Source organism: Primulina tabacum, chromosome 3 (genome assembly GCF_025594145.1).
Source record: "Primulina tabacum isolate GXHZ01 chromosome 3, ASM2559414v2, whole genome shotgun sequence".
In the NCBI taxonomy this organism is placed as follows: Eukaryota; Viridiplantae; Streptophyta; class Magnoliopsida; order Lamiales; family Gesneriaceae; genus Primulina; species Primulina tabacum.
This window is the reverse complement of record NC_134552.1, coordinates 3,876,622-3,896,484: the sequence shown is the minus strand read 5'-3', so window position 1 is coordinate 3,896,484 and position 19,863 is coordinate 3,876,622. Positions and strand designations below refer to the sequence as shown.

General features: G+C 38.0%; 1 protein-coding gene across 1 annotated transcript; it reads right to left on the bottom strand.

Moving 5' to 3' along the window:
• Positions 1-2,748: 2,748 nt before the first annotated feature.
• LOC142539406 (UDP-N-acetylglucosamine diphosphorylase 1-like) lies at positions 2,749-19,643 on the bottom strand. The gene is made up of 15 exons (XM_075644844.1): positions 19,386-19,643; positions 19,134-19,188; positions 18,898-19,049; positions 18,220-18,259; positions 6,528-6,620; positions 6,345-6,457; positions 6,186-6,260; positions 5,873-5,912; positions 5,676-5,758; positions 5,520-5,597; positions 4,921-5,064; positions 3,741-3,808; positions 3,513-3,627; positions 3,290-3,446; positions 2,749-3,211 (listed from the first exon to the last, which is right to left on the bottom strand). Exons 1-15 carry the CDS (start codon positions 19,533-19,535, stop codon positions 3,114-3,116), a joined length of 1,461 nt encoding a protein of 486 aa, XP_075500959.1. The 5' UTR covers positions 19,536-19,643; the 3' UTR covers positions 2,749-3,113.
• Positions 19,644-19,863: the final 220 nt, after the last annotated feature.

Here is a 19,863-nt window from a genome sequence, read left to right as displayed (position 1 = left end):
AAAATATTTTTCTAGATATAAATATTTTTTAATAACTTTTTACAGTGAGTTGGAGAAAATAAAAGAGAAAAAATATTAACTCTTTTGGGTTACACAAAAAAATAGAAATGGAGGAAGTGTTTGTCATATAATGAATTCAGTTTTTAATATGACAAGTAGTTAATATAAGGGTACACAAATGATCTTGTTAAGATATTTAAACAATTAGAAAAATTAAATATATTATTTTTTTGGAGATAATACCAATATGACATTAGTAATTTGATTGTGCTAATTATACTTAGGGATGACAATGGGTAGGGTATGGGTCGTATTTCATACATCCATCCCCATACCCATTTATTAAATTCATCCCCATACCCATCGGGTATTGAATTTCATCCCTAAGTGCAATGGGTAGGGTATGGGTCGGACTTCATACATCCATCCTCATACTCATTTATTAAATTCATCCCCATACTCATCCCCATACCCATCGGGTATTGAATTTCATCCTCATCCCCATACTCATCGGATTATCGGATACCCATATCCTACCCAAATACCTTATTATCATATACAATTGAATTTTTTCAAATTTAAATTGTTTCAATGAAGTTATGAATATTTAAAAAATTATTTAAATGAAAAATAAGAAAAATTATTAATGATAAAAATTTACAAAATAAACTTTGTAGAAAAAATAAAAAAACATTAAAAATAGCCCAAGATAAAAAAAAAAAAAAACCAAAACAAAAACCAATAAAAAAACAAAGTCACGTACATTCCAAACTCCCAAAATTAATTGGTTAAAAAACCCCTAAAATGAATTGGGAAATATGCAAACAAAAAAGGAATACAATGAACCATAATCAAGAAATAAAGTATTTTTCAATTTTTGAAGTCAAACATGGAATAAACTTACCAGTGGAGAAGATGAGAAATTGAATGCAAAATAAAAGAGTGGTAAAACCTTGAAATGTAAAAGTGAAAGTGAAAGGGAAGGGAAAAAAAAAGTACCGATTTACTTGGATTTGAGAAGATGAATCTTTAATATAAATAAATATAATTACTATATATATACATATATACATACATGTATATCTATATATATTTTTATATATATTAATTTAAACGAGTATTCGGGTCGGGTGTGAGTCGGATTATATCAAACCCGCCTCCATACCCGAACTCGAAAATCCCCATACCCGATTACCCAATTATTTAATCGGGTCTAAAAATCCCTCCATACCCTCTTCTATTCGGGTCGGGTATCGGATCCTCCAACGGGTTCGGAGGAAATTGCCATCCCTAATTATACTTATAAGTTAATATGAAATATTAAAATAAGTGTCATAAGAATGAGTAAAAAGATGATTTATTGTCAAAATTATTATTATTATAAATTACAAATAAATGAAAACATTTAATCAATATTTTTTTAAATCAATCCATCAATACTTTTTATGTGATGATAGATTGTTATAATAATTAGGGGTGAACATTTGGTCGGTAATTAGTCATAACCGGACCGAACCGAAATATTTAGTAATAACCAAACCCACCGAATTAATTTTCATAACCGATGAAAATCGAACCGAATTAAAATCGGTAATTCGGTTGGTGTCCGAATTACCGATTAGTTTTAAAAAAAAATTGTAATTTAACTTTAATTATATATGTAATTTTTTTGAACACTACAGTCTACACAAATGCATAAAAACATAAAATCACATACACCACAAATTTCTCTTTAGAATTAGGGCTGATTTTAAAATTAAAAATTAAAAAATATATTAAATTTGATAAATAATAAAAATGTATTAAATAATAGTATTTATTATATCGGTTAATTCGGTTAGCCGATTTCAAAATTTTGAAAACCGTAATTGAACCGAATTAACCGAATTTTTTTAATTTGAAAACCGAATTCCGAAATAACCGAACCGAATTTTCGAATTGACTCGGTTCGATCGGTTAATTCAATTTAACCGAAATTTTGCTCACCCTTAATAATAATGTGTAGTTTATATGTTATCAAGTATAAATGTAATAAATTAAAGGTGACTAGGAAAGTAAAAACATTCAGTAAAAATTGTTGTCGCTTTACATGAAAGAGAATAATAATCAAACAACATTGTAAATAAAAATTTCATATCAATGATTGTCAAAAAAGATTGTAAGAATTGAATATTGTAATAAAATATATGTATTATTGAAAGAATATGACAAACAACAAAAAAAATAATATGATAAAAAAGAAATGAGAAAATTTTAGTAGTCTAAATCTTTTTTTAAAATTAAAAAAATATGTTTTTTTTCAAATTAGTTTCATATGTTAATTAACACAAATTTTCAAAATATACAATACTATTATCATTATCTTTTGTTGAATTAACTAATTTTATTTCAAATTCTAATTACTTCAAAATATGTTTTCCAAGTGCAACGCACGTGCTTTATTTCTAGTATATATATATATATTTCATTTCTTAAAGAAAAATAATTATTTGTAAAATTCTATATATATTAGGAAGACATAATGAATTTTAAGGCCAACGAAGGAGCAACGATTTATATCCCCTTAGAACACCATCTAAAAACCCCACGTATCAATCAATCCTCAAGTTAATTTTCTCTGAATCATGACACTGATACACTTGCCACGATCTCTAGATAATTGTGGAAAAATACGCTTAGATTCGTTCTATCTGAATGCATGCATCTAAAAAATGGAATGCCAAAAAGATAATTTAATGAAAAATAAAATAAAATAATAATATCACTAATATATATATGATTATAAAATGCACGTCTGTTAGCATCACTGTATCGGTATGAAAAATAGGCATATTTTTGCTTGCAGTTGCAACAAAGCAAGCTTGAAAATACAGATGAATCCAGACTTAGCTTGAGCTAGTTATAGACGCATGGTGGCCGCCGTAAAATATCGAAAAAGCATAAACTAGAGAAATAACCAAGAAATCATTAATATCCGTCGCCCGTCAGCCAAGTCGCAACTACAACACACGATTAAAGAGCTGATCAAGAAATCTTTTATTCCTTCCCTTCCACATCATTTACGGATTAAAAAAAATTCCATCTCAATCAACAAATGACAAGCGGCGCGAAAACTAAAACCCAATCTCACAGGGAGCATGAAACGTTCTTCCACGGCAGATTGCCTCCAGATTTTCCCCAGCGTATGAGCATAGAGCTGATACTTCCACGCCTGATCCAATAACAATTGATATAACCAATTTCCCCCTTGACTTTGCTACTATAAATAAATATAAATCAAGAAAAATACCAGTGGCATATAGGGGAACAGAATGAGTCAAGAAGCCACCGGCAGCAACCACCCAACGAGTGTGCAACCGAAGAACAAGCAGTCGAGCACTGTCTGGAGTATCAAAGTTTGAACCATTCGCATTTTTCACCGGTGCAAATTCTTCTTCACGCAGCACCTATATCATGATAAGGACTGTATTAAAGAACATTCTTGAATTGTAGCAAAACGTAACAAATAGTACCTCAAAAAGTGCAGTAGAAGGAGCATAAGGAAATGCATCAAATATAAATTGCTCTAGCTTATATCCATTGACGTGTCCATGAATAGAAGGAATATCCTTCTCTGCTAAATGGTAGCTGCAATCAGGAAGAAAAAAGATGAACAAAGTATCATTCCAATGATGATGTCAGAAGTATACGTATCAACGTATGTACGCGTGTAGCCGTAAAGAGAGAGGTGTGCTACTCACACGCTGTCTTTCTCGAGACCATCCGCAACTTGGTTTAGAAAATCTAAAGTGAACATATGTAGGCAAACCTGAAAATGTAGGAAATTAGGAACAGCAAATTAAATGTAACGACAAGAAGTAAATGTTTCAAGCATTTACCAAAAACAAAGTCTACTTCATTGATTACAGTGCCAATTATAATGCCAAACGATCAAAAGCTGATTGCAAAATGTTTGAAATTTTTTATTCATCCAGATTTTGAACTAGACCATGTCACAAAATCTACATGCAAATGGATTCTGCAAACTTGAATCACGTAGGAAACAGGTAAAGGAAGAAGTTATTAGGGTAACATTATGTTGGATCCCAAGCAAAAATAAGAGTTCAACAAAATTCGGCACCTTCTCCTCGAAGGAAAAGCTTGGGTACTCATTGAATCACGACTGACCTTTGCAATCACAGAGCACTTTCGACTTGCCAAAATTTCTATAATCAAAAGATTTTCCCATATTATTCTGCCGCAGATACATCATTCGCATTATATACCTGCCTTGTGTTGTAGATGACATGCATCCATTCTTATACGGGAAGGTCAAGTTTTTTACTAATTTCTTTTAATTGGAGGAGGGCTAATGACAGAGGGGCTACATATGGTAATTGACAATTAGCTAGAAAGGTAATCTATCACCTCTATGCTTTTACAAGTAGGACAAGATTCAAAAAAAGAACAGATGCTATATGCTCGATATACGGGATAGCAATCAATGTGGGGCATGATGAAAATGCGAATGATGGAACATGTTATACTGTCCAAAAAATATAAGAGAGAACCAAAAATTTCCAAAACATCAAAATCATCAGAATTTAGTAACGACTAACACGACAGGGGACTTATTTTCTTCTAAAAATGATTTACCATTGCTAAATTTCACCAAAGTTTTATAAACAACACTGAAAAAAATGGAACGGAAATTTATTTTGCTTCAGAACATAATTTCTTAAGGCTCTAACAATACTCCAGAAGTTTGCACCATGAATCCTTGAAAGTTGCCTAGTTTCTAATATAACAGTTTTTTGAGGCCAAGTACATATCCATATAGTCATGTATAATTTTGTAGAGTTCAATCATGATTTTTAGGACACAACTGAAGAGAATAGATAAAGAAATCACTGAGAAAAGAAAATCAGGAAAGGACAATACATTACTCCAACAAAAGCGAAGGCGGCCTGTTTCCTGATTAATCGCACTAGCCAATGATGGGTCCAATTCACTGTATTCAACAACAGATACTGGTCCACCTTTCCCTCGTCGCACAAAAACACCAACCTTTTCTTGTGGGTATGCCTACAGACAAGTAAATCAAAAGGCAAACATTAAACAACCAAGGGCAATTATAACACAAAAGATAATATTGCAGCATATTTAAAAACAGAATGAATCTCATGACAAATTTAAATTCTCAGTACAGCCAAGGTCAAACACTGTTTCGAAACCGAGGATGCAAACAAAAAGTCAGAAATGATATCACTAAACAAAATTAATTGAATACCTAAATAATAATGGCACCTTTGTAAGAAAGTTCAAATAACCGTCTCTTCCTCGCATGACAAAGTTTTAATGACAGATAACTCACACAAATAGAAAGCTTAAAAACCTAACTGATGGAACAACTACATTACGATATGAACCATATAATGCCAATACTTTCATAAGTGACATAATGAGCAAGCTATCAAAAAAATAAAATATTAGAATCTATAAATTGTATTCCATAAATCTGAAAGGTGAGAACTATATACCTTCCTGACAACTTTTGCTCCAGCAGCCACGCCTTTCTCGATAAAATAACCCAGGAAAGTTGGATCTGCAACACGAACCTGCTTGCAGGCCATCACCTTTATTTTGTAATGTGCCGGAAAGAAAAAAGGGAACAAAAAAGTGAAGAATAAACTCACCAAAGCATTATCAACTCCATAGCAATCCAAGTATTTTATGCCTCTCGCAGCCATATCTTCCAACAGCCTCGAAGATTTCAAAGCTGCAAAAGATTTTTCCCAATAAAAACAAAATTTGCATGACAAGAGTGACAATAACAAAGAAGAGTTAGAAATAGAGGTCAGCAGAATCAAATTCATCTTATTTTAATATATACCTGAATAAATTCCTCCATTTCCGTCAGGGGACTTCGCTACCTGGCTTTTGAAAATTAGATTCTCATGATTACAACACTTATAAAATATGCATATGTGATTGAGAAAAGGGAAAGATAAAACAGAAAAACTATATAAATCACAATCTGTTATTTCGGCAATCCTTTTGAGTAAAACATAAGCTGACATATAATCCTTGCTAATATGGTAGTAGCAGAATACAACAGGTAATTTGTGTATAGTTATATCAGTTGTCAAGCACGTAGATGCATTTGACAAGCCAATTAAATTCATGTAACCAAGAACAAACCCTACTTTGAATGGAGTTTCCATAATGAATCTACCATCTCTTGACACACAAGGAATTGTACCCTGCTGGAAGAAGGTGACCTGTGTTCAAAATTGTCCATCACAGTGAGCCATAGTTGTTAGAAACGATACCGTGTGAAATGTAAAAGGCCAAGAGGTTCTTACTTGATCAGCTTCAAGGCCAAAATATTTATGACTTTCAAAGAATTTGCGTGTGGGTTCATCGGTAAATGGACTTGTCATTATGTACCAATGTATGGGTCTAGAACTTACAGAACCTGAATGTACCAGAGTAATCAGGCTCACTAGCAAATGAGAAGGGTCAATGATATACAAGATGAAACTAACCCTCATTTACTGATTGAGCTGCCAATCTTTCAATACACAAAATTCGCTCAGCTTGAAGTTGGAAAAGTGATTTTCCAGATGGAAGTCCAATGTCTAAAATAAGGACAAAAAACTGGAGGATCAAACAAATGTTTAAATAATAATGAGAGTAAACATCAAAACCCATAAAAACATTTAAATAATAATTAGAGTATTTAACATGGTCAAACAAAATCACTATGTTAAGAGCCAAAAAAAAAAATCTTTGAACGCCGGGGAGTGGGCAACCTTTGTATCTCCTTCGGTCCTGCATTTGTCTTGGAAAGGAACGTGTGTTATCCAAAATATATGGAATGGTACAGAGCAGAAAGCAATGTGCAAAACAAGCGAAGCAGTGCGATAAACAAAACAGCTGGACAGTGCAAAAAATAAAGCAAACCGAGGCCTGTATGAAATACAGTGTCCTTAAAACAGATTCGTCCCCTCCGGTGTGTGCTGCGAGGATGAACGTGGACGTCTGTTTCCCAGGATACAACGGAAAACCACTAGTACCGTAGCACAAGGCACCGCCACGGCGAACTGAAAAAGTACCTGAACTTTATCACGAGGGCAGAGGAATGACAGAGGAACAGCAGCCGTTGGCAGCAGCAGCAGCCGAGATAGGAAAGCAGAAGAAAGCTTTGAAAATTTGAGAGTGCAGGAGAGTGTGTTGGATAATCCCTGATGGAGTTGAGGCTGCCTCTGTTTATAGGCACTCCGGTTCCATATGACTGTAACTGTTGGTCATCCGAAAGACCAAAGGCCAGCCCAGCTGGAGCACCAACAGTCACGCAAGCCATATGAAGAGTCAGGCAGCTGGAATGTCATTCATAACTGAAATTTCGAAAAAGAAAATTAGCAAAAGCCAGGTGAACCTTGGCGGGAAATTTTGTCTTGATCGGTCCAACATTCGACGCACCCAGGTCGCGCTCGTACACTTGCACACAAGTCAAGCCTTTTTCCACTGCAAATCGGGCCCATGATTTGCACCCCCCTGCGCCGGCGGGCGCGAGAGAGAGCCTCTTGACCAATCTTACTTACACCTCTACAAAGTGTAAATCAATATAAGCTCACCAATGTCTTGTTCTTTTTCCTATGTGGCACACTTCCCACTTACCATCCACAAGCTAGTCCAATTTCTCATTCAAATGGACCAAGCCCAATACTACAAAAGTCCAACAATAGTCCAACAATCCCCCACATGAATGGAAATTGAAAGATATTCGACGATTTTTCGTGATAAAGTTCAACAGTTGAATCTTGCATAGGATAGGTAGGTATTACCCTTTGAACCTTCCCTTGTGAAAGCATAACAATTCACTGGTTGACAGTAGACATGATGTCTTTGAACTGTACAGCCGTTTGTGTGAATTAAGATATACTTCACATAGGACTCTTACTAATACTATTCAGTTCTCATGATTGTGTTCGTTTTGGCCATGAACACACGCCTGGTTCTGCAAGAGGGTCTAGAATTGAGCCTTGCAATTCCTTTGAAGCGGCCCCACTTCTCTCTCACATAGGTGATTCTATATTGCTTCTCATCAGAATCATTAAAAGCCGTAAGCTTATCCTCAACATTCACTGTTTCATAATAGGAATGGACTAGGGATAACCCCCACAGTGATTCTCCAAATTATTGCGATTAGGTTGTCCCATTGAACCTAGTTCTTGGGATCTCCAGTCAGCGTAGGTTGGGTTTTCCTTCGCACCAATTTATTCTATAGGCTTGAGCCCCATTCCCCTTGACGATTTCGCAACTAACTCTCTGTTTAATCCTTTGGTTAGTGGATCCGCTATATTATCCTTTGACTTTACATAGTCAACAGAGATAACTCCAGTTGAGAGTAGTTGTCTAATGGTATTGTGTCTACGACGTATATGCCTAGACTTACTGAAGCTAAAAACGTGGGACAAAGAATCGGTGGAAGGCACCGTGTGCTTCTTCTATTCCAAAATGATTAGATTACAAGGATTTAAATAAAGAAAACAAAACAAAGTGATGAGATAATAAAATCTAATCCTAAGAAATCAAAAACAAACAAAAGATAAACGAAGATAAGAGAATAAAGATCCTATCAACTAAAGATCCTATCAACTAAGTAAAGATAAGATAGAGAATCCAACACTCCCCCCTCATGGTGGGTCGTAGAGATTAATCATTCCCAGCTTGGAAGATAATTCAGCAAATGTGGGGCGAAATAGAGCTTTTGTAAGAATGTCAGCTAACTGAAGTTGAGAAGGAACGTAGGTGACAGTAATAATCCCATCTTCAATTTTCTCGCTGATGAAGTGACGGTCAACTTCAACATGTTTCGTCCTATCATGGTGAACCGGATTCTTTGATATGCTGATGGCTGCTTGATTGTCACACAATCCTTCAACTTGAGAATTTTCTTCAACCTTCAACTCTGTTAACAATCTTCTAAGCCACATTCCCTCACATATCCCAAGGGCCAATGCTCGAAATTCGGCTTCGGCGCTACTGCGGGCAACGACAGATTGCTTCTTACTCCTCCATGTTACCAGGTTCCCCCAAACAAATGTACAATACCCTGATGTCGACCGTCGGTCTGTAGTGGATCCAGCCCAATCAGCGTCACTGTATACTCTAGTTCTTCGATCTGTAGTCTTTCTAAATAGGATGTCTTTACCAATGGACTCTTTGAGGTACCTCAACACCCGATATGTAGCAGCCATATGTTCCTCGGTCGGATTGTTCATGAACTGACTGATAACACTTACCACAAATCCAATGTCCGGTCGAGTATGTGACAGGTATATTAATTTCCCCACTAATCTTTGATATCTCCCCTTGTCTACTAAGGGATGGTCCCCTTTCTCCCAAAATTTGATATTTGGATCCATTGGAGTGTCTGTAAGCTTACACCCTAACATCCCTGTTTCTTGCAGAAGATCAGTAACATATTTACGTTGAGAAATAAATATGCCACTAGACGATCTGGCTACTTCCATTCCCAGAAAATATCTTAGATGTCCGAGATCTTTCATCTCAAATTCCTGACCAAGAAGAAGTTTCACATGCTCGATTTCTTCTTTGTGATTCCCTGTGAGAACAATGTCATCCACATAAATAATAAGGATTGCACTTTTACCGTCTTCAAAGTGTTTCATGAATAATGTATGATCGGTCTGACATTGGGCATAGCCATCGTTCTTTAATACTTTCATGAATCGATAAAACCAAGCCCTAGGGGATTGTTTAAGCCCATACAAGGACTTCCGCAACCTGCACACCTTGGTAATTGGTATTTCAGAATCAAACCCAGGAGGTATTTTCATGAAGACTTCTTCCTCAAGATCACCATTAAGAAATGCATTTTTGACATCAAGTTGGTACAGTGGCCAGTCGAGATTAACAGCAAGAGACAGAAGAACTCGGATAGTGTTAAGTCTAGCAACAGGAGCAAACGTTTCTTGGTAATCAATGCCGTATGATTGAGTATATCCCTTGGCTACAAGTCTAGCTTTTAGTCGTTCTATACTCCCATCAGACTTATGTTTTACTGTAAAAATCCACTTGCACCCGACCGGTTTCTTACCTGATGGAAGATCAGTGATGTCCCATGTATTGTTCCTTTCCAATGCCTTTATTTCATCAAAGACAGCTATTTTCCAATTTGGATCATTTAAGGCATCTTCGATAGTGGAGGGAATCTGGACCTGATCAAGATTAGAAAGAAACGCACAATATGTAGGTGAAAAACGTTTAAATGAGACAAAGTTTCCTATCGGGTGTTGTGTGCAAGATCGAGTTCCCTTCCGTAGTGCAATAGGCCTTTCATCAAGATTATCATCAAGCTCACTGTTGTTAATCACATGGGTATCAGTAATGGTCAAATCGTGAGGGTGAGTACCTGGATTTGTCCTCGGGAAGATGTCATTGACAGCCTGAATTTCTGCGGGCATTGGTATAGTTTCTTGATGATGATGCTTCCTACGAGAATATGTATGAATTGGCTCATAGAGGTTGAGTTTTCTATGATCTGGAGAGGAGTCTATTGGCGTAGTAGTAGATATAAGAGGCTCTATATGTGGGATGGATGGGGTTGTGGATTCCAGACTGTTTGGTTCATTGATGGATGACTCCCCCTGAAGGGAAGACCCTGGGTAGAACGGCTGAGATTCAGAGAACGTGACATCCATAGAAGTGTAGTGTTGTTTTGTGGTGGGAGAATAACATTTGTACCCTTTCTGGCGTGGAGAATAGCCGAGAAAGATGCACTTGACAGCACGAGGTTCGAGTTTGTTGCGGTGATGCGAGGGTATGTGGACAAAGGAGGAACAACCAAACACTTTAAGTGGAAGGTCATGAAGTAAATGAGGAGAAGGATGAGTTTCCAGGAGGGTCTGAATAGGAGTTTTAAATTGCAGTATTCTTCAGGGCATTCTATTTATTAGGTACGTAGCAGTTAATATTGCATCACCCCAATAGTAGTGAGGAACATTTGAGGTAAGGAGTAATGCACGAGCAACCTCAAGAAGATGGCGATTTTTGCGCTCAGAGACTTCGTTTTGTTGAGGGGTATACACACATGAGCTTTGGTGAATAATCCCATGTGATTGCAGATAACTCCCCAACTCAGAATTGAAATAATCACGGGCCCTATCAGTGCGTAGCACACGAATATGAGAAGAAAATTGGGTTTTAATCATTGAATGAAAATGTTTAAAGATTTGAGTACTTTCTGATTTATTTTTCATGAGAAAAACCCAAGATAGTCGAGTGTGGTCATCGATGAATAAGATAAACCAGCGAGTTCCATTGAGGTTGGGGGTATTAGATGGCCCCCAAATATCATTATGGATAAGGGAAAATGGCGTAGATGGTTTATAACAATTGGGTCTAAACGTAGTACGAGTGTGTTTTGAAAATTGACATATATCACAATTAAATGGAATGGAAATTTTATTGCGAAATAAGTCAGGAAACAATTTCTGAAGATACAATGGATTTGGATGACCTAAACGATAGTGCCATAAAACAATATCCTTGATCTTATTAGAGCTTAAAGCAGAGGCAGAGTGAGGTACTGATTTTGGGGCAGAAGGTGAGTCCAAAGCATCATCTGTCTTGAGAATATATAATCCCGCTGAAAGTTCAGCACTGCCAATCGTCCTCCCCGATGCCACATCCTGGAAAACACACGAATTACCCAAAAACTTAGTTAGGCAGCCAAGCTCATGATTCAGTTTACTAACAGACAGTAAGTTACAAGCAAGTTCTGGCACAAACAGGACAGAATGAAGACAAATATCCTTAGTTAACTGAATGGAGCCACAACCAGTCACGGTGGATAGAGAACCATTGGCTATTCGAACTGTGTTAGGGGCATTGCATTGCTGAAAACTATGAAAGTAGTTGAGGCATCCAGTCATATGGTTGGATGCGCCTGAGTCGATTATCCAATAGGATGACATATCATTCTGTGAAGATGTAAATGAGGCAATACCTGAATGAGCCATATTACCGATGCTGCTTGAGAGATGGAGAGGGAGTGACAGTAGGCTGTCCAAACAATTTCTGGAGAGCATCGAGTTGTTCCTTCGTGAAGGGTGGCTGTTCAGAATTTGGAGAATCAATAGTAGCTGTGTTTGCACGTCGCTCCCTTGCTGGTTTCCAATCAGCAGGCTTCCCGTGAACTTTCCAGCAAGTATCTAGTGTATGTGAAGACTTGCGACATTTTGGACACCACGGACGGCTTTGCTTGTTTTGGCCAGGACCGGGTAAATTTGAGATCATGCGCATACTCCCATTAGAGTCATCGCTTGATAATGTGAGACGATGTTGGGCGGCCAAGGCGGATACATCGACAGAGGGATGCAAATCTGTCGTTGCTAACATAATCTTCCTACGGCTCTCTTCATGGCGAAGAGCAGAAAATACACCCCGAAGACTTGGTAAAGGTTTAGTGCCCAGAATTCTACCCCGTACATCGTCGAGTGATGGGTTGAGGCCTGATAGGAATCTGAATATCCTCCGCTGCTCCACAATCCCCCGAAATCTGTCACCATCTGCTGGGCACTCCCAGTCATAAACTTCGAATAGATCTAATTGTTGCCATAGACGGGTAAGTGCATTGAAGAAATCGGTGACCGAGGACTCTCTTTGGCGGAGATCCTGTAATTGGCATTCGATAGCAAACAATTCGGAGGTGTTATCTTTGCTGTAGTATGTATCCTTAGCGGCTTCCCAATGCGATATAGGAGGAAATTCTCTCCTATTTCGGTTGTCATGGAATTTATTAACCACGACATAACCATGCAATTCTTTGAATTCCACGTCCGAGATCTTGGATCCTCGGAAGTTGAACATATCGCTTCACCGGACAGGAAACCATCTTTCCCACGGCCACAGATAAAAAGCTTGACAGATTGAGACCACTGCAAATAATTCTTGCCATTCAATCGATGACAAGTGATGAGTACGGACGGGAAATCAATAGCCGAGGGGTTGGTTTCTGGAGGAAGGGATATTTTCGGTGTTGCCATGCCGTGTTTGGTCATGAATATCCCGCAGGCTTTGATACCATGAAGCTAAAAACGTGGGACAAAGAATCGGTGGAAGGCACCGTGTGCTTCTTCTATTCCAAAATGATTAGGTTACAAGGATTTAAATAAAGAAAACAAAACAAAGCGATAAGATAATAAAATCTAATCCTAGGAAATCAAAAACAAACAAAAGATAAACGAAGATAAGAGAATAAAGATCCTATCAACTAAAGATCCTATCAACTAAGTAAAGATAAGATAGAGAATCCAACACTTGCCATTATACATTGTATTTTGTGCCCTTCCTATTGCAGATTGGCTATCACAATGTATGCATATAACCGGCACTGGTTTTTCCCATCCTAGAACATATTCTAAAAAGTGACGCAGCCATTCAGCCTCTTCACCACACTTGTCAAGAGCTATAAACTCAGATTCCATCGTGGATCTGGCTATTACAGTTTGTTTAGAAGATTTTCACGCAATTGCTGCACCTCCTAAAGTGAATACAAATCCACTTGTAGATTTTGAGTCTTTCACATCAGATATCCAATTTGAATCACTGTATCCTTCGATAACAACAGGATATCTGGTATAGTGCAGCCCATGATCACGAGTGTACCTTAAGTATCTTAGCAATCTGATAATTGCTTTCCAGTGTTCAACTCCTATATTACTCGTGAATCTACTCAATTTGCTTACTGCATAGGCTATGTCTGGTCTTGTACAACTCATTAAGTACATCAGACTTCCAATGACTCGAGAGTATTCTAATTGAGACATACTCTCACCTCGATTCTTTGATAGATGCTGACTGGTGTCAATCGGGGTTCTAGCCAATGCAGAGTCATCATTATTGAATTTCTCAAGTATTTTGTCAACATAATGTGATTGACTTAGGACTATCCCTTCTGATGTTCTATGGATTTTAATTCCAAGGATCACATCGGCTAAGCCCAAATCTTTCATGTCAAATCTTGAGTTCAATAATTTCTTTGTAGATTTAATCATCTTATCATTACTACCAATGATAAGTATGTCATCTACGTAAAGACATAAAATGACATATCCATTTTCAGTGTTTTTTATGTATACACATTTGTCACATTCACTGAATTTAAATCCACTTTCCATCATGGCTTTATCAAATTTTTCGTGCCATTGCTTTGGTGCTTGTTTTAAGCCATATAGAGACTTCACCAGTTTACAAACCTTATTTTCTTGCCCAATCGCAGAAAATCCCTCAGGTTGTTCCATGTAAATTTCCTCTTTTAAATCTCCATTTAGAAAAGCCGTCTTTACGTCCATTTGGTGTACTTCAAGATTCTGCAATGCGGATATCGCAAGTATCACACGAATAGAGGTTATTCTCGATACAGGAGAATATGTGTCAAAGTAATCAAGCCCTTCACGTTGATGGTAACCTTTAATTACCAATCTGGCTTTATACTTATCTATTGTTCCATCTGATTTCATTTTCCTTTTGAAAACCCATTTACAGCCTAGTGGTTTGCTTCACGGAGGAAGATTTACTAATTCCTACGTATTGTTTTGTAAAATGGATTCCATTTCGGAATTGATGACCTCTTTCCATAGAGGTCCCTCAGATGAACTCATTCCTTCCTTGAAGCCTTAAGGTTCACTTTCCAACATGAAAGTGATGAAATCCGGACCAAAGGATTTCTCAGTCCTAGCTCTCTTACTACGTCTAGGTTCCTAGCTCTCTTACTACGTCTAGGTTCAATGTCTTGATCAAGCTCTTGTTCTTCATCAATTGTCTCATATAATCTTTTGGATGAACTTGGTTATTCCTTAGATTTGTATGGAAACAAGTGTTCAAAGAACGAAGCATTTCTTGATTCCATTATCATATTCTTGTGAATATCAGGTATCTGAGATTCATGTACAAGAAAACGATATGCGCTACTGTTTTGAGCATATCCAATGAAAATGCAATCAACAGTTTTAGGTCATATCTTTACTTTCTTTGGAGTGGGTACTGCTACTTTGGCAAGACACCCCCACACTCGCAAATATTGGTAAGAAGGACTTCTACCTTTCCATAACTCGTATGGACTTTTATCTTGCTTCTTTCGGGGAACCTTATTTAAAAGGTAATTTGCTGTTAGAACAGCTTCCCCCCACATGTTCTGTGGTAACCCAGAACTTAATAACAACACATTCATCATTTCTTTCAAGGTGCGATTCTTTCTCTCTGCAATGCCATTTTGCTGAGGAGAATAAGGTGCAGTTCTTTCATGTTTGATACCGTGTTGAGCACAAAACTCAGCAAATGGTGATTCATATTCACCTCCACGATCACTTTTTAGCACCTTAATTTTCTTGCTAAGTTGATTTTCAATTTCACTCTTATATTGGACAAATTTGTCAATAGCTTCATCCTTACTTTTGAGGAGATACACATAACAAAATTTTGTGCTATCGTCAACAAAGGTAATGAAGTATTTATTTCCACCACGAGTTTGTACACTTTTTAAATCACATATATCACTGTGAATTATATCAAGTGGCTCACTATTTCTTTCAATCGTTCTAAAAGATGATCTCGTTAGTTTTGCATCAACACAAGTTTCACATTTGTGTTGTTTATCAATTTGGAATGCAGAAATGCTTTTCATGTTAATTAGCCTACGAATTGTATCGTAATTAACGTGTCCAAGTCTACCATGCCATAAACAAGAAGACTCAAGCAAATAAGCAAAAGTATTAACTTTATTCATCACGGGCCTAATAGCCATTACATTTAGTTTGAACAAACCATTACAAACATAACCTTTGCCAACAAACATTCCACTCTTAGTCTTAGACAAAACCACCTTATCTGACTCAAACACAATGCGGAAACCATGCTTGTTAAGAAGCGACCCGGACACCAAGTTCTTGCGGATGTCAGGTACATACAACACATTGTTCAAAGTCAGTTCTTTTCCCGATGTCATCTTTAGGACAACTTTTCCTTGACCCTTGAATTCAGAAGTGGCGGAGTTTCCCATGAACAGCTTTTCCCCATTCTCAGATTCCTCAAGAGTTGCAAACATCTCTTTATCCGAGCAAACATGGCGAGTGGCACCCGTGTCGATCCACCACTCCCTTGGATTCGAACCCACCAGATTAATCTCTGATATTACAGCACAGAGATTCATGTTTGAAACCTCCTGAGAAATGTTCTCTACCACATTCGCCTCTCGGTTTCTCCTTGGCTTCTTACATTCAGATGCCTTGTGACCCATGCCATCACAGTTATAGCATTTTCCCGAGAACTTCTTCTTTGAAACGCCTCCTTTGGGTCCCATGTTCAACTTTCTGTTGGAGGAGGAGAAGGTTCTCTTTTTCGAGCTTTGACCATGCTCGACAACATTTGCCTTAGCAGCAACAGGAGAGAACAATCTTCTTTCCGAACTCTTGTTGTCTTCCTCGATACGAAGTCGAACAATGAGCTCTTCAACATTCATCTCCTTTCGTTTGTGCTTCAAGTAATTCTTGAAATCCTTCCAAGCTGGTGGTAGTTTCTCAACAATAGCAACCACTTGGAATGATTCGCTCAAAGTCATCCCCTCACCGTGAATCTCGTGAAGAATCACTTGTAGTTCTTGAACTTGACTGATAATCGGCTTTGAATCCACCATTTTAAAGTCCAGAAAGCGACCAACAAGAAACTTCTTGGCCCCGGCATCCTCGGTTTTGTACTTTCTGTCAAGGGATTCCCACAACTCTTTAGCCGTTTTCTTTTCGCAAAACACATTGTAGAGCGAATCGGCCAATCCGTTTAGTACATAGTTTCGGCATAAGAAATCAGAATGATTCCATGCCTCAACCGCACTAACAGATTCAACATCTCCCTCACCCTCGTTGAGTTTAGGAGCATACTCGGTAAGGAATCTGGCCAAGTTCAGCATCGTCAAGTAAAACAGCATCTTCTGCTGCCACCTTTTGAAGTCGACACCAGTGAACTTCTCAGGTTTTTCTCCGTGGCTGGCTGGAACAGAAACCGCAGCAGCACGTGGGGTACCATGAGGGACAACTTGAACAGTTTCTCTTTGCACGTTAGTTTCAGTAGCCATATCTGAAACAAAGCTCGTAATAAGTAATCTGTTTTAAGATTGTTATCCAAAATATATGGAATGGTACAGAGCATAAAGCAATGTGCAAAACAAGCGAAGCAGTGCGATAAACAAAACAGCTGGACAGTGCAAAAAATAAAGCAAATCGAGGCCTGTATGAAATACAGTGTCCTTAAAACAGATTCGTCCCCTCCGGTGTGTGCTGCGAGGATGAACGTGGACGTCTGTTTCCCAGGATACAACGGAAAACCAGTAGTACCGTAGCACAAGGCACCATCACGGCCAACTGAAAAAGTACCTGAACTTTATCACGAGGGCAGAGGAATGACAGAGGAACAGCAGCCGTTGGCAGCAGCAGCAGCCGAGATAGGAAAGCAGAAGAAAGCTTTGAAAATTTGAGAGTGCAGGAGAGTGTGTTGGATAATCCCTAATGGAGTTGAGGCTGCCTCTGTTTATAGGCACTCCGGTTCCATATGACTGTAACTGTTGGTCATCCGAAAGACCAAAGGCCAGCCCAGCTGGAGCACCAACAGTCACGCAAGCCATATGAAGAGTCAGGCAGCTGGAAGGTCATTCATAACTGAAATTTCGAAAAAGAAAATTAGCAAAAGCCAGGTGAACCTTGGCGGGAAATTTTGCCTTGATCGGTCCGACAGTCGACGCACCCAGGTCGCGCTCGTACGCTTGCACACAAGTCAAGCCTTTTTCCACTGCAAATCGGGCCCATGATTTGCACACACCCCCCTGCGCCGGCGGGCGCGAGAGAGAGCCTCTTGACCAATCTTACTTACACCTCTACAAAGTGTAAATCAATATAAGCTTACCAATGTCTTGTTCTTTTTCCTATATGGGACACTTCCCACTTACCATCCACAAGTTAGTCCAATTTCTCATTCAAATGGACCAAGCCCAATACTACAAAAGTCCAACAATAGTCCAACAACGTGTAAATTGTATGAAGTTTGAAATGGATTTGGAAGGTAAAGGGCTTAACAGAATACAAACAAATTATTACTTATTGTTCCATCCAACTCTAATTTAGAACATTTCTATACAAAATAAACAGTATTACTACTTACTGAAACAACCCTTCGGTTCTGAACTTCCAAGGCGAGTTCCCTGCATGCAAACACTCAAAACTCAATATTTATGGAAACATTCAAGAATCGTTTTAAGCAGGCTGCCTCCCAAATTACCCAAAATAAGGAAAATTAATTATTGTAAGAGTTCTAGGGTCCTATATCTTGCACTAGCTTCGTGTACGTGTCATGTGCAGGAGTGCATGATCTACTTGACTGAAGATAGCAGTGTGCAGTTATAGACTTATAAGATTGTTTTTCAATTTATTTCATACCAGAATAGCAGGTCATATTTTACAATGAGACCAATTGCAGTAAAGTTCTAAGTTAAGTGCCAATCTTTGTGAAATAATTTGCTAGGGTCAAGATGCACAAATTCTTTTATCTTGGATTATCTGACAATAACCTCTTTTCAACTTTTGGGTAAAATGAGTACTAATTAAAGAAACACAAGTTAATATCCCACAGAAAATAGATAGTTTATGTAATCCACACTATTCATTAAGGCAAAAAACCAAACTTTTCTAGTCATTTTAAAACTAAATCAATAATTCTTATTAGTCTGCCTATGACGCACATTCATGAACACCAAAAGTGGCACTCAGATATTTTTTTACTTGACACCTTCACATCATCTTCTTTCCAAACACGATTAAAAGTTTATGATTATAACAGTACCTGTCCACCCGATAAAAGAAGCACGCCCAATTTTCCATTTGAGATGGCCTTTACTCCCATCTTCCACCACCTCTCTCTTTCTTCCATAGTTCGCTTCTCCACAGTGGACACCGTGCTCTCAGGAAGGAGCTCTACTGGTGCCGCTGGAAGCCCTGACAATATCAAGTAAATCCAGTCATTTCACCGTACAAAATCCTTTCTTAGTCATGCCAAAGTGAGAGGATGGTAAAAGTAACCCCGAGAGCGAAAGGAACATCGAACGATCCGATCGATTCTTGGAAGATCTACACTCTGCAACAGCTTATAAAAAAAACCTTAATAAATACAAGAACGAATAACAAAATCAAGCAGGTTGTCTTAAGCTCAGAAGTGAGCTTTATCCAATTATCATAAAATAACGGCGGATATTTACCAACTACACATTCACACGAAAAATGGCTGATATAATGAAAGACATGAATATAAAGGGATGTAAATTGAGCAACGACCTGTATGTCCTGGACAAGGAGGAGGCGTTCTTCAGGGGAGAGCTCATCCCAGAAGGCAAAAACGTCTTCTTGGCCGTAATCTTTAAGCCTCTCGAGCAGCTGCAGCGGGGGCTGCGAGGAAGAATAGTCGGCGGTGACGGGTTCCTCCATCGCTGTTGGGTTGGTAGATCTACCAACACTGTTGTCAGAGAGGAAGATTGATGGGAGTGGGACTTCGTTTCAATATCGTGGCATTTATGTTAAAGTCATGGCAACTTCCGGCTCCCTCTCTTGCTATATATTATCATAATCAACTCTTTAATCACAATTTGGTTGCAATCATTTATGGTTAATCACTTGAGAAAATAAACTTAGTCAAATCTTTTTATGAAAATGATCTTTATCAAGTATATTTCAAATCAATACATCGGATTCTGACATCAAGTTGTCGGCAAAAGTAATTGGAGAATTCGGTCAACAAAATTGAATTACGCTAATT

Bases quoted from the DNA above. Each gene is read 5' to 3' on its own strand.
- LOC142539406 (XM_075644844.1), bottom strand. From the start codon at position 19,535: ATGGAGGAACCCGTCACCGCCGACTATTCTTCCTCGCAGCCCCCGCTG. The intron at 5,759-5,872 runs GTATATATTAAA...AATCTTTTGCAG, and splicing joins AAATGGAGGAATTTATTCAG to CTTTGAAATCTTCGAGGCTG. The intron at 3,447-3,512 runs GTACTATTTGTT...ATCATGATATAG, and splicing joins CTTCTACTGCACTTTTTGAG to GTGCTGCGTGAAGAAGAATT.